This window comes from Rhizophagus irregularis, chromosome 26 (genome assembly GCF_026210795.1).
Source record: "Rhizophagus irregularis chromosome 26, complete sequence".
Lineage (NCBI taxonomy): Eukaryota > Fungi > Glomeromycota > Glomeromycetes > Glomerales > Glomeraceae > Rhizophagus > Rhizophagus irregularis.
Window position 1 is genome coordinate 1,698,876 of NC_089454.1, and position 13,737 is coordinate 1,712,612.

Below are 13,737 nucleotides of genomic sequence, written 5' to 3' on the forward strand. Positions count from 1 at the left end.
TTCGTTATAGCAAGGGGAAATTTATTATAGTTGTCTGAAAAATTCACTATATTAAGAGTTCGTTATATCAAGGTTTGACTGTATATTTTTTATAATTATATATATAATTAGGGTGGGATCAGTGTTGTCATAGGGACGGGACATGTCCATAGACGGGACAGAACGGGACAGTCCAGGACACGTCCAAAGATTTTAGCAATGTCCGGAACATTGGGACATTAAAATCACGTGATCTTAATTATAAATTATAGCCTATTAGGTGCTGTCTTGATAAGACAAATTGTAAACTTGGACAATTTTTGGACGGGACGTAGACGGGATATGGACGGGACAATGTCCGGGACATTAAAATTTTGGCGGGACATGTCCCATGTACAACACTGGGTGGGATAAGTCTGTTAAAGTTCAGTTAATGTCTTAAGACTTACAGGTCTTAGCATATGGACAGATTGGATCTAGTCCTATAGACCAAATTAGAACTGAGTTAGGACTCATATTTTAGAATATACAATTAAATTATACTCATGCCAAATTTTAAAATAAATTGCACATACACATATACATATATTTATTTATTTATATAAAAAAGACATATTATAATAAAAATGTATTATGTGTGAATACAATTACAGTTGCACTTTTATAAGTGCACACACCTGGAAACTGGCTATACACGTGCACTTAGGGAGGGTGTGCACTTAAGGAATAGCCAATAGAAAATCGATATTATTACACAATTAGCAATCCGAAAGAACTTTATTTATTTAGTCATTTATTTAAACTCAATTTTATTTTACATTTAAATACTTCAATTAAAGTATACATTAATATCAGTTTGTCGCAATAAACTGGTTTTTTTGACTCTAAAAAATTTTTCAATCTTTTCCACTAACTTTAAATATTCTTCCATATTGTCCTGTTAAAGTAGAAACATATGTACGAGTTTCTAAGTTAGTAATTGCAGCGTTAGTACTAATGATGGGGATTTCGTCGATATCATCCATTTCTTCTACATCCATTTCTTCTAAATCCATATTCTCCTTGTCAGTATTCTTAAAGAGATAGATGAGTTCTTCAATAATTTTATCATCTTTAGGAACTTCATAAACAATCTTCTCTTCAGCATATTAAGAAACTCAATCTTCTGCTTGCATTGGATTGGAAAGATTAAGGATTTGAAGTGCATCCGCAAGATCATCTAGCACTAAGCTTTCATTTTGGCGGATATCTTCTGAAATATTTCTCAAATTTACATCTACATCAGGAAGAATTTTTATGTGCCACCAGCAGTTACGAATTATTTCAGAATTAATCTCACCCAGGCTTGGATAATAAAACGAATTGCCTGCAAAACATCCATGTGTAAATCTTCTGCACGATTACCTGCCTTTATATGTCGCAGCATCAAACTATAAAAATTAGTGTTCTGAACGGATCGAATCAGATCGGATTTGAGATGAATCCAATCTGATCCAAATTCGGATCAAAAAAAGTTGGATTTGATCCGATCCGAATTCGGATCAAAATAATTGGATCCGATCTGATCCGAATCTAAAATAAGCTTGATTCGATTCAGTCTGAATCCAATTCAGATAAAACTGATCCGGTCTAAATCCGATCCGAATCAGAAGTTAAAAAAACATTTCGCAACATTTTTTTAAAGATTTATTTAATAAAAACCATTGCGAAACAGTTTTTTAAAATATTTTAATATAAACCGTTGCGAAACGGTTTATTTAACTAAAAAAACCGTTTCGCAACGGTTTTTTAAATCATTTTAATATAAACTGTTGCGAAATGGTTTATTTAACTAAAAAGAACTGTTTCACAACAGTTTTTTTAAATTGTTTTAGTATAAACCGTTGCGAAACAGTTTATTTAACTAAAAAGAACCGTTTCACAACGGTTTTTTAATTATTTTAATATAAACTGTTGCGAAATGGGTTATTTAATTAAAAAGAACCGTTTCACAACGGTTTTTTAAAATATAATAATATAAACCATTGCAAAACGGTTTATTTAACTAAAAAAACCGTTTCGCAACAGTTTTTTTAATGATTTTAATATAAACCGTTGCGAAATGGTTTATTTAACTAAAAAGAACTGTTTTACAATGGTTCTTTTAATTGTTTCAATATAAACCGTTGCGAAACGGTTTTTTTAATTGTTTTAATATAAACTATTGCGAAATGGTTTATTTAACTAAAAAAACCGTTTCGCAACGGTTTTTTTAATGATTTTAATATAAACTATTGCGAAACAGTTTATTTAACTAAAAAAACCATTTCGCAACAGTTTTTTTTAATAATTTTAATATAAAGCGTTGTGAAACGGTTTATTTAACTAAAAAGAACTGTTTCGCAACAGTTTTTTAAATTGTTTTAGTATAAACTGTTGCAAAACGGTTTATTTAACTAAAAAGAACCGTTGCGCAATAGTTTTTAAATTGTTTTAATATAAACCATTGCGAAACAGTTTATTTAATTAAAAAGAACCATTTTGCAACAGTTTTTTAAAATATTTTAATATAAACCGTTGCGAAATGGTTTATTTAACTAAAAAAAACTGTTGCGCAATAGTTTTTTAAATTGTTTTAATATAAACCGTTGTGAAACGGTTTATTTAACTAAAAATAACCATTTCGCAACGGTTTTTTATTGTCTTAATAAAAAATGTTGCGCAAAATGTTTTTTATTTTTTAAGATTTGGATCCGATCTGAATCCATTCGAATCTGATTCGATCTAATCCGATTTGAATGAATAACTGATCCGATCCGATTCGATCTGAAATGGATCAAATTTTTTTGATTCGTATCAGATTACGGATCATAAAAAAGCTGATCTGATCCGATCCGTTTCAGATCAGATCTGCAGATACGAATCGGATCGGATTTTTTTCGGAACACTAATAAAAATAATTAGTTAGATTGCTACAATATATGGTAAATCTAATAAGTATACCTTACCATATATAAAAATGACAATAGTGTTTTTAAAGGATATGATTACTCTGGCATCCATTGGCTGAATTTTTGAAGTTTTATTCAGAGGCAGAAAATGAACATCAGTATATCATAAGGTAAGGCCATTTAATTTGTGGCTGGAACAATTGTCAAGGAGAAATAACACACGCTGGCCATGATGCTTTAGGCTAACTTAATGATCAAATTCTCGAATTCACTCTTGAAAGAGCGATGTGATCATCCAGGCTTTGGAATTATTACGGTATGTCATGGGCATGGATTCAATCTTTATATTTTTAAAATAGCACAGTTTTTCAAATTTTCTGATGATTAAAGGTTTTAATTTGTGCGAGCCATCAGCATTTGCACATAATGCAATTGAAAAACGTTCTTTGTTTACCTTACGTCTAAAAAATGTTTAGTTGTTAGCGTCCAATCAGGTTCTAACCTAAAAAATATATCAATATTCATTTAGGATAAGTATGATAATTTTAGATATTTTTCGGCAAAGAATTTACCTATAGAAAAGTTCTGTCTCATCTATGTTATATATCCTTTCAAGAGAATAGTTGGAGCAATGTTCTCTTAAAAGGGGTAAAGCATCAGCAATAGCAGCTTCATCAGCAGACGAAGCTTCTCCATCAAGCTTTCATTGACAAATTCTATTGCGATCCTTAAATTTATGAAGCCATCCCAAGGAAAATTGTAATGCATCTCGGAGAATATCTAATTCATCAGCAATCATTCTTGCTTTTTCGACAAGTAATACATTGCTTAAAACTGTTCGATGCTGGTAAGTTAAGATGAATTCCTTGAGTGCAAACTTAAACTCTGAATAGATAACTAATTTATGTCACTTTGTATTTGGACTGATAGTTTCAGAACTGAGTTGTTTCTCTGATGTTTGTGGAATACGAGTAATGGTGTTATCATTAACTCTAACACACCACTTTTCTTCAATCCAGTCAACATACTGAGTTCAGGTCCTTTTATTATCATGAGCATAAACACAAAGTTCTCTCAGTAAGAGTTGTCCTTTTAAGAGACATGTTTAGGATATCCGAGTAAATGACTGATTTTAATGTTATTAAATAATGGTAAAATCGTCATCCTTTTTCCTTAATTTAAATACATGACAGAATACTAACACACACTATTTCCTCATTAATAAATAAATCTTCCCTAGCTATACTAATTTGGGATAATCAATCAAATAAATATTCTTACGCTGCAATCATAATTCCCCAGAATCACTAACTATACATAAATAATTAAATAATTTACATATTAATTGATTTTATTTTTAATAAATCTGAAAAAGGTTTGTATCTATTCATAAAATAAAAAATAAAGGAATTGAAATTTCAACAATTACTTAATATACAACTAAAATTTAAAATAGATTATTATATATAATCTTTAACTGTAAAAAATGAGTCATCATCTGGCATTTTGAATATCACATTTGGGCAAAGAAAGAAATTATTGTAAAGGGCTTAAAGAATGAGAAAAAATATATTGTTGAAATTCTTTATTGGCCAGATTTCACATGATGATCAGAGTTTACAGTGTAAACAGTCGAATATCAAGCATGAAAAGATGATAAAATTCAATCGCCAAATATAATTACCAGATATTAAAAACGAACAAATTAATTATGAATTGGCGTAGATGGATAAATGATTAGCCGAAAAGGATAAACATTTAGGAAGAGTAATGATCTACATGATGTAATATTTATCGAATGATTGACAAAGAACCAATAGAATAATTAGAGTCAATCAATTGTGGCTTGGCAATCTTTAACAATAAGAACAATTAGAAAGAATAATTATAAGCCACAAAAGATAGATTATAAGCAAAACACATAAAATGGAAATATAGCGAATTAAAAGAACATATAAAATAATGTCAGAAAGATTAAAGAACATAAAAGATAATATAAAAGATAATATAAAAGATATTATAAAAAGATAATATAAAAGATAATATAAAAGATAATATAAAAGATAATATAACATATATTAAAAAGATGGAGTATAAAAGATAGAATACAACATATTAAATAGCATATTAAAAGATAGCATATTAAAAGATAGCGTATTTAAAATATAGATAGCATATTAGAAAGACAGTTCAAAGATAATATATAAAAAGAACATAAAAGATAGTATATAGATAGCATATATTAGAATAGAAAGTATTATAAAATTTGTATAAATAGAGAGCGGAATTCAAAGTAATTCCACAGTTCTAATCCACAGAACTCAATAAAAATATAAGTTTCATTTAATTATTTGTTAGTAAAGTTTAATATTAATTAAAGGTAATAGGTTCGCCCTAAACTTTAATTGATGTTTGCTAAATTAATTTTAATTGAATAAAATGAAGATTTTTAAGATGAATTAAATATACACTTTTGAAAAGTAATAATTCGTAGCGAGAGCTATCGAAGTTTGAAATTAAAGGTAAAAGTGGATATAATTTGGGAAAAATTCAGAGAAGTTGAATTTATTTTATATCGTTTGATATTTTATATTACTAACGCTATTTATTTTGTGAACCAAGAATGTTGTTGTTGTTTATTAATTTGTTTATTCGTTTAATTGTTCGTTCATTCGTTTATTCGTTCGTTCGACCATAAGAATGCCCGTTTGATGTGGCAACTCTGTAAATTGATGACAGAGGGAATAGGGGGATCTCAACAGCTATCGATGATTAGTCAACTTTATGTAATTGTTATGTGAATGCATTTATGGAGGGCTGTCCAATATACCTAGGTTTCGGAATTGCTTGCACGTGCAGAACATGAAGGGTATGCACTTAGCATTAAGTCCCTAGCTTAGGACCATATCATGGTGTACATATAGAGAGAAAATGCACTTATAGAAGGTGCACTTATAGAGGTGTGAGTGTGTGACTGTGCCTTAAATACAAACTCACACGCTAACCCTAATCATATTTATGAGCTAATGACTAGTAATCTAAAGCATCGTATGCTCTTACCAATTGCAAACCATCTATAAATAAATTTTACTATGCATGACTAGCTGCATATATTAATATTTTTATTCACAACAAAATGTAATTATAATATTATTTCTTCTAAAAAACCTATAATTGAATTAAACAATCAATGTCTTTTACATTATTATTATTATTATAAGGACTAATTTAGGACTGTCCCAATTTGGTCCTAAAATTGGAACCCAGTTCTGCTAAGACTAAGTCCAAAAACTTAGTTCTAAAGTTCGGGACTTGAACTTTTCTCATCCTATATATAATTTTTTGAAATATATATAATAGTATTTGTGATTATAAGTAATTTGTAATTATAAATAATAGATTTTATATATAAAAATTGAAACAATTAACTAAGGTAACTATATAGGATAATATAACTATAACAAAGATGATTAAAAAGAAAGTTAACTGTAATAAATCATTTTTTTAATTTTAATATTAATATAGAAATTGTTATATTTAAAAAATAATTTTTTTATATTTATTTATGTAATAATTATTGATTGTAAACCTTTAACCAATAATCAGATTTTAATAAAATTTATACCATTCAATTTTTCTTATTGAAATGAAAATTATATTTATTAAAATTAAATTTTTAAATTATTTAATTAAAATAAAATAATTAGCAAAAAAAGGTTTGTAAGAATAACTAAAAAAGTTCTAACTTGCCAAAATTATCATTATAACTTCATAAAAATCAATATAATTTGCTAAAACTTAAAAATATAACTTTATGTTAAATTTGCTAAAAATTTAAATTAGACTGACTAATTTGTTAAAATTAAAATATAACATATATATATATTAGAATCCTTCTAAAGTTTAAACTAATTAAATTATATTTTAATTAAAATTACGCAAATATTGTAAAATAAAAAAAAATTTGAAAAATTTATAAGAATATATATATATTATAAAATATGCTATAGAATTAAATACTAATAAAAAGTTAAAGTAATAAATAAAAATATATAAGTTGTATTATTTAAATTTTTGTTATAATTAGAAATAAAATTATTTAATATACTATAGTACTTAATGTTATACTTAATTAATTTGAATCAGTTTTATATTAAAAACTGATTATTAGATTTTTTTAAGGTCAAACTGAAAACCAAAAGGCAATTTTAAATATATTAAATATAAATTATAATTACTACTGTATATTAATTAACAAATAATATAAAATAAGAAAAATAATGTAATATATAAAAAATATATAATATATAAAATTATGCGGGTATTGAATACTATTAGTGTAATTTATAATTTTTGTTTTATTCTTATTTTTTTTTTTAAATGATTGCTGGCTAATAAATAAACAAAAAATATATCTCAGTTATCATTATACAAATTACATTACTAATATACAATCTTCAAAGCTAATCAATTTCATCTATAGTAGTAGTAATTCTACATGCTCACTGACAGACAGGCATTCTTTTGCTCAATATAAAAACCTTATCACTATCTCTTAAACATACATTATATTTAGGACAAGTATAAACATATTTAATTGATTTTATATTACTATCAGAAGTTTTTACTCTCTTGGTTCGATACAATCCTAAAGGTATAACTTTCTTCTCTTCCACAAGATATTTGAATAACACACCATATTGAAATCCAATGTATGCCTCTGGAACAGAAATTTGAAAACAGTGTGAATAGACTGGAGCAGGACAAGTAGCTCCAGAGAGCAAATGTAATGGGCGAGCTCCAAAAAGCAAATGTTGAATTATTGCTACGAGATGTGGTTGATAAAATGATTGACAAATAATACTATCAAGCATAGATAACGTGAAACACGTGCCAGCCATAAAAGCTGGAGAATGGTGGGCTATTAAAAGGAAATATATGCATGAATATTATTTAATAATTTTGCAATACTAACGTGTAAGGACTTAAAACACACCTTTCATATTTTTATCAATGGCCGATGCATCTTCGGACATAAATTTCATATTATCCATATGAACAAATTCTACAAATACGTCAATATCAACCTTACACATAGCCTTAATATTCAAATATACTAACATTGCTGATGCATCTTCTGTTTTTTCTCCATTTCTAAAAATTATAGATAACACGTAAGAAATATAATCGGATAAATAAGCATATACAGGAACATACCTTAAGATTCTTGTGGAATCTGCTAAAATCACCTGTAAAATAATATTACAATAAATATAATACCAAGCTATTAGGAAATTTGCAAAGTATACGTACGGCTTGTTTAGCATGTTTTACTCGGCCAAGTTCTAAACCCTCTCTCGTCATTGGGTTTCCTTGCACAAAATAAATTTGATCAAAATGACTCAGAATTTTCCATTGACTTTGGCTTGGCCTTACCAGGGATAAAATTACTATAGGGATTATTTTTTCTAAATATGGTTTACGCAATGGACTAACAAAACAATCAAGATTACGTGGGAATATTGTTGGGGAATAATCACATATAAGAATATGACCAATGATAGTATCGACAACAGAATTTGGATGTTCAATTTCATGTACGATATTTGCGAGAGTGGTACTCGCAGGATCAATGGTATATGAAGGATGTGGAGGATGATGTGAAGGATGAGAAGAATGATGTGAAGAATGATGAGCTTGATGGTCATTGCGTTGATCAGGTGTTGACATTGCACGGTGACGACGCATAGTTGAAGAATCAGGTCTGTGTGGGTATTCAAGTTGTGCGTCTGGTGTTGTAGATGGGCCCCCTTTTTTCTTTATATCAAAGTATCCTCCTCCTGAATTGTTCTTCAATACATCTGCAGATAACAACGGTTGTCTTTCTGGTTGTACTTGCGCTTGTCTTTCATTTCTTTGATTTCCACCCTCATAAGATGAAACATCATCTGCTATAGAACTATGTGATGCAATAACGAATCCAATCTCATCACCTTTCACGGTATAATCCCCAGGGTTTATTAACACCATATAATTTTTGGTATCTTCCTCTTCCTCACTATTTTGATCATAACTCCAACCTGCATATCTGCCAATTGAACGTTGTTTTGGAATTCCAATGGCAAACAAAACTATACCCAAACTATCATATAGTCGAACTACATAAAAAATATGTAAGTATATTCCTAGATACCCTAAATAAAGACATTATTTTTATGTCTCACCAGCGACCTCCAAGAAAGTTCGTCCCGAAAAATATTCGGATAAAGTTGTAGTATATATTGATTGTGACATTCCAGTAATATAATCTTCAATAGCATTAGTGTCAAAGCCATCCGAATTTTGCCTCTTCCTTAACTCATGTGCAGATTCAAACGTAAATGAAGTGGTTAGACCATATATAAGAGTTGAAAATCCAGGAGTAAGACACGAGTGTGCAAGAATAGCAAGTTTTAATTCATCAGTACATATTATTTGTTCAGGGTCTGAAAAAATTCGGTTAAAATAGAAATGTATAATAAAAAATAATTACATTAGAGACTATTAATTTAAATTTAACTTACTTAAACTCTCAAAATGAACTTTATTCTCTGGCAAAATGCATTGAATATAAAGTTTTGGCCCCTGATTGAATTTTCTTAATGCCTATCAAATAACGATAAGTTTAGATAGAATGAAAATATCAATATCAATAAGCGTAACCGAATTAATTATACATACAATAGTTTTCAATACGTTCTCTGCATCTATTATTTCACTTTGCTGAGTATATTTTTTAGCTAAAATGAAATACGCAGACGCATTTTTTGCATCAGCCTTTTCAAGGCTACGCGCTTCGAGTGAACTTCCACGAACATATTGCACACGATGTGCGAAGACAGGATCAGAGAGAAATGTTCTCACGCGATCTGTAGGTTCTACAGGATTTAGTATCACAACCTTTAATTTTTTGAATTTCAAATATATTAATACATGCTTTTCAAAAATGAATCCCTAAAAAGTCCAAGTCATACCTTAGTATTAACCGTCGCAGAACCATGCGCCGTAGAATAGAATTCTTTCAAAAAATGTCTTAATGAAGGTAATTCTATAGTTGGTGCAATAATAATTACGTGCGGTTGCTGAGAAATCTTCTTAAATGGTTTATCGTAAACTGATTTTGAACGAATTAGCGCGATCAATTCCGATATAGAATACTAATATAAAAAACAATCAATATGTCAATTTTTTTTAAATGAGTTATTAATTTACTGACTTACCGGAATAAATATCAAACCAGTTGTAAAAATGGCCAATAAAAGAATCCTTGGGAATGCATTATCGGGTACTATATCACTAAGGTAGCCAACGGTACCCAACATAATAGTCGTAAAGAATACAGCTATTTATGACCAATAATTAATATATATCGGCCCAAAGAAAAATAACAATTAAAAGAACTTTTTGATAGTGAAATGTACCGTCTAAGAAAGTAAGATTTTGTGCTTTCTAAATCAAAGTAAAATAAACGTACATGAAAGAGAGAATTTTACTTAGAATGAAATTTCCAAAATAAGAAAGTTAAATTGAAATTAATCTATTATACCATATAAGCATTCTCCACGCCATGTAATAAAGAGGAACCGGTCAATACAAGAAATATTATGGATTGTAAAAAGATCAAAAATCTACTAGTAACTTGGCCCAATTTCAAAACAGATTTTTCACTCCTTACTAAACAATCACATACAGAAAAATAGCAACGAATGAACCTGAAAGGATAAAAGAAAACTATATAACGGGTTTGTTGAAAAACAGGGTCTATTGCAGTTGCAACCACAGGGTAAATGGTTAAAACAGTCAGAATCGGTGTAGGACTAGTAAATATCGAGCGCCACGAATAAAACTCGTAAATATAAAACTTTGGAATATATTCTAATAATAATAAAATTGACAACACGACCTCAAACCATATATTAAGCGTTGGTAACGTTCCTTTCATGTGACTTGTGTTTGCGACGTAAACAACACACAATAATATATTGAAGAAAGCGTCAACCAATTTCCATATACTACCAATAGCAGAGTTATCGAGTTCCACAGCCAACTGTTCACGCCATGAAGGCTTGTATAGAGTATGGTAACGTGGTTGCTTTAAAGTAAAATTTGCAGAAGCAATAGAAATTACTGAAGATGCTCTACTTGAAGATGTGGAATTTGTAGGGATACGAAAGGTAACTTGTGGAGGTTCCTCGACAAGTGGTTCGGAATTTGAAGTTATCCTTGACATTGTAAACCAACTTTCTATTATTAAAATTGATCGAGTTGTAATTTAAAAAAAATTTCATCAGGATTTACCATTTGCTGCGGTTCTGTAGACTGTACACAAGTACAAAGCACTATTTTTAAATTTTATGTTTCAATTTCACTGTAAATATTTTATAGAGAACTTTTAACATCTTAAACGGACTATTAATTACAAGATATTACAGACATAAATGACTATAGTTTCAAATCTTAACATATATATTTAACTTTGTATCGAGAAAACTTTAGTTTGTATTTGTATTTATAAATTAGATTAATATGTGGTGGTTTAACAAATCCTGTTCGCAGTTACCAGGAACAACTTACGTCTTATGGCTCTTAAAGTCAAAACTAGTTAGATACATACTGTTTATATATATGGCTTTTTCTATATTATTTTCTATAACACAATTAGTAAAATATACTTTTGGAAATTATGGAATATATTCATCCGAGTTTTTAGAAAATCAGCCTATCTTTAGAACATACGGTAAAGTATATTAAAGAATAAGTGTATATTAAAATTGATGATGATACTAATTTAATTTTCTTTGATAGATACACATCGAAATTCTCCGCTATCCGAAATGACAAATAAACATAGATTTTCAAAGATTCATGCATATTCTCCTCATACATTGGTTGATAGTATACATCCTTATTATATTCGTGCAGAGTCAAAATTTAAACCTGACGATGTAACAGTTATTACATTTGTTACCCACAATCGTTTAAACGAATTAGTTAGATTGGCTGAATTATGGAAAGGTAGCGATATTATTTGTTTCTTTATTTAAGTTTCCTTTTAATAATTTATTTATCTATTTTTTTCTTTCAGGGCCAATATCAGCAACTTTACATATACCTTCTAAAATAGGATTAACTGACCCACTTATAGTTGAAACGATTAACTCAATTAAAAAAATTTATAAAAAAAAAACAAATTTACGAAAACAAATCGACATTCATCTTATAACCGGCCCATCAACTTCACTTAATGAAACCTTATTACCAACTCCAACTAATTTTCATGTAAATGTTGCTCGTTTTTTTGCTAGAACTGAATTTATTTTCTTTCTTGATTTTGATACTTGGCCAACGCCTGAAACTCATTCAAATATTAAGCGTTATGCTGATATATTAATTAAAAATAATGTTTTAATTTTACCTACTTTTGTATTTATTGAAAATGTTGAACATGTTGAAAATAGCACTATTCATTATAAGTTTCCTAAAACAAAAAACGATGTAATTCGTTTAGTTAATCGACGTAAATTAGGTTTGCAAGATTATGGTTGGGAAATTAATAGTGGTCCAACTTGTTTAGATAGTTGGTTAAAAGCTGATGAATTGTTTCATGTTGAAGAATATGAATTACATTATAGACCAAATTTCGTTGCAAGAAAAGGTGGTCAGATTCCTTGGTAAGTGATTTCTCTTTTACACCTTTTTAATGATTTCTTTGATACATTAATCAAGACTCTTTATTTTTAAATAGGTGTTCGGAACGATTTGATGATAATAAAGCAGCTTGTATTTTTGAAATATATTTAAGTGGTGCCGAATTGTATGTTGATCCTAACAGTTTCTTAATTCGACATCATTTTGATCAAGATTCTCATCTCGTAAACTATGGAGATCCACATTGGCAGGTTTGTAATTTTTATGCAATATAAACCGAAAATTTAATTATTAAACTAATTCTTACACTTTATTTTTATAGAAAGTAATTAATAGCCGCATGTACACAAATTTTTCACGAGAGGTTTGTCTTTTATATGTTAGAACATTTGTAGCAATGGATTTATGGAAATCACCTATTTCTGATCACGTAAAGCAAGAATGTCAGAGAGTTTTGGCAAGTTGGGGTTCAGGTTTAATAAAGAATTCTGAAAAATAATTGAGTTCATTTAAAATTGTGAAAAAACGGGGTGTGACGTTTTGGAAATCATTAATTACATTAAACTATATTCAAATCATTTTAATATATATATTTGAAAATTTCAATAGAAATTTATAGCCTCAAAAAGGTATGACACAGGAAAATCGCGAAATAATTCTGATTGATATCTGATTTTTCGATTTTCGATTGTAAAATAAACTGGTCACGTCTTTTTGAAAATAGTAATAACAAGAATAAAAATAATATAATTATGAAGTGATAATATGAATCTGGCTGAATAAATTTATCTAGTTGATAAATCTGAAAATTTTACAGCCCATTTAAAAAAAAGGAATCAAGTTTTTAATAAATCAATCTTCATTCATTATACTTTGTTCAAATAATTGACTATTACTTTAAAAATTTAGTTTCTACTAAATTAAATATTCCGAAATCTGAAAAATTTGTAATATGTAATTTTATTTTATATTATTAATCAGAAACTAAAGCTTAAAATATGGCTAATTAATAGATATTTCATTTATATATATATATTTATCCAAAAACTTAAGAGTATAACTTTAAGTAAACTAATTTAAATTGGTAAATAATTGTATAAATCTAAGTATTGGTAATCAAAATGGTAATAGTCTCATGTAA

At 28.4% G+C, this 13,737-nt stretch overlaps 2 protein-coding genes across 2 annotated transcripts; one reads left to right on the top strand and one right to left on the bottom strand.

The window, feature by feature from the left end:
- Window positions 1-7,285: 7,285 nt before the first annotated feature.
- Window positions 7,286-11,371, bottom strand: OCT59_017566 (uncharacterized protein). Its single transcript, XM_025317171.2, has 11 exons — window positions 10,495-11,371; window positions 10,370-10,397; window positions 10,169-10,290; window positions 9,923-10,105; window positions 9,630-9,848; window positions 9,473-9,554; window positions 9,134-9,394; window positions 8,223-9,067; window positions 8,127-8,158; window positions 7,906-8,063; window positions 7,286-7,830 (listed from the first exon to the last, which is right to left on the bottom strand). Exons 1-11 carry the CDS (start codon window positions 11,176-11,178, stop codon window positions 7,412-7,414), a joined length of 3,033 nt encoding a protein of 1,010 aa, XP_025178969.1. The 5' UTR covers window positions 11,179-11,371; the 3' UTR covers window positions 7,286-7,411.
- Window positions 11,372-11,573: 202 nt separating this feature from the next.
- On the top strand, window positions 11,574-13,357 carry OCT59_017567 (uncharacterized protein; the record flags this gene model as incomplete). Its single annotated transcript, XM_025325904.2, has 5 exons — window positions 11,574-11,685; window positions 11,754-11,963; window positions 12,034-12,619; window positions 12,694-12,847; window positions 12,919-13,357. The coding sequence occupies 5 exons, from the start codon at window positions 11,574-11,576 to the stop codon at window positions 13,093-13,095; spliced, it is 1,239 nt and encodes a 412-aa protein (XP_025178970.1). The 3' UTR covers window positions 13,096-13,357.
- Between the last annotated feature and the right edge of the window lie 380 nt (window positions 13,358-13,737).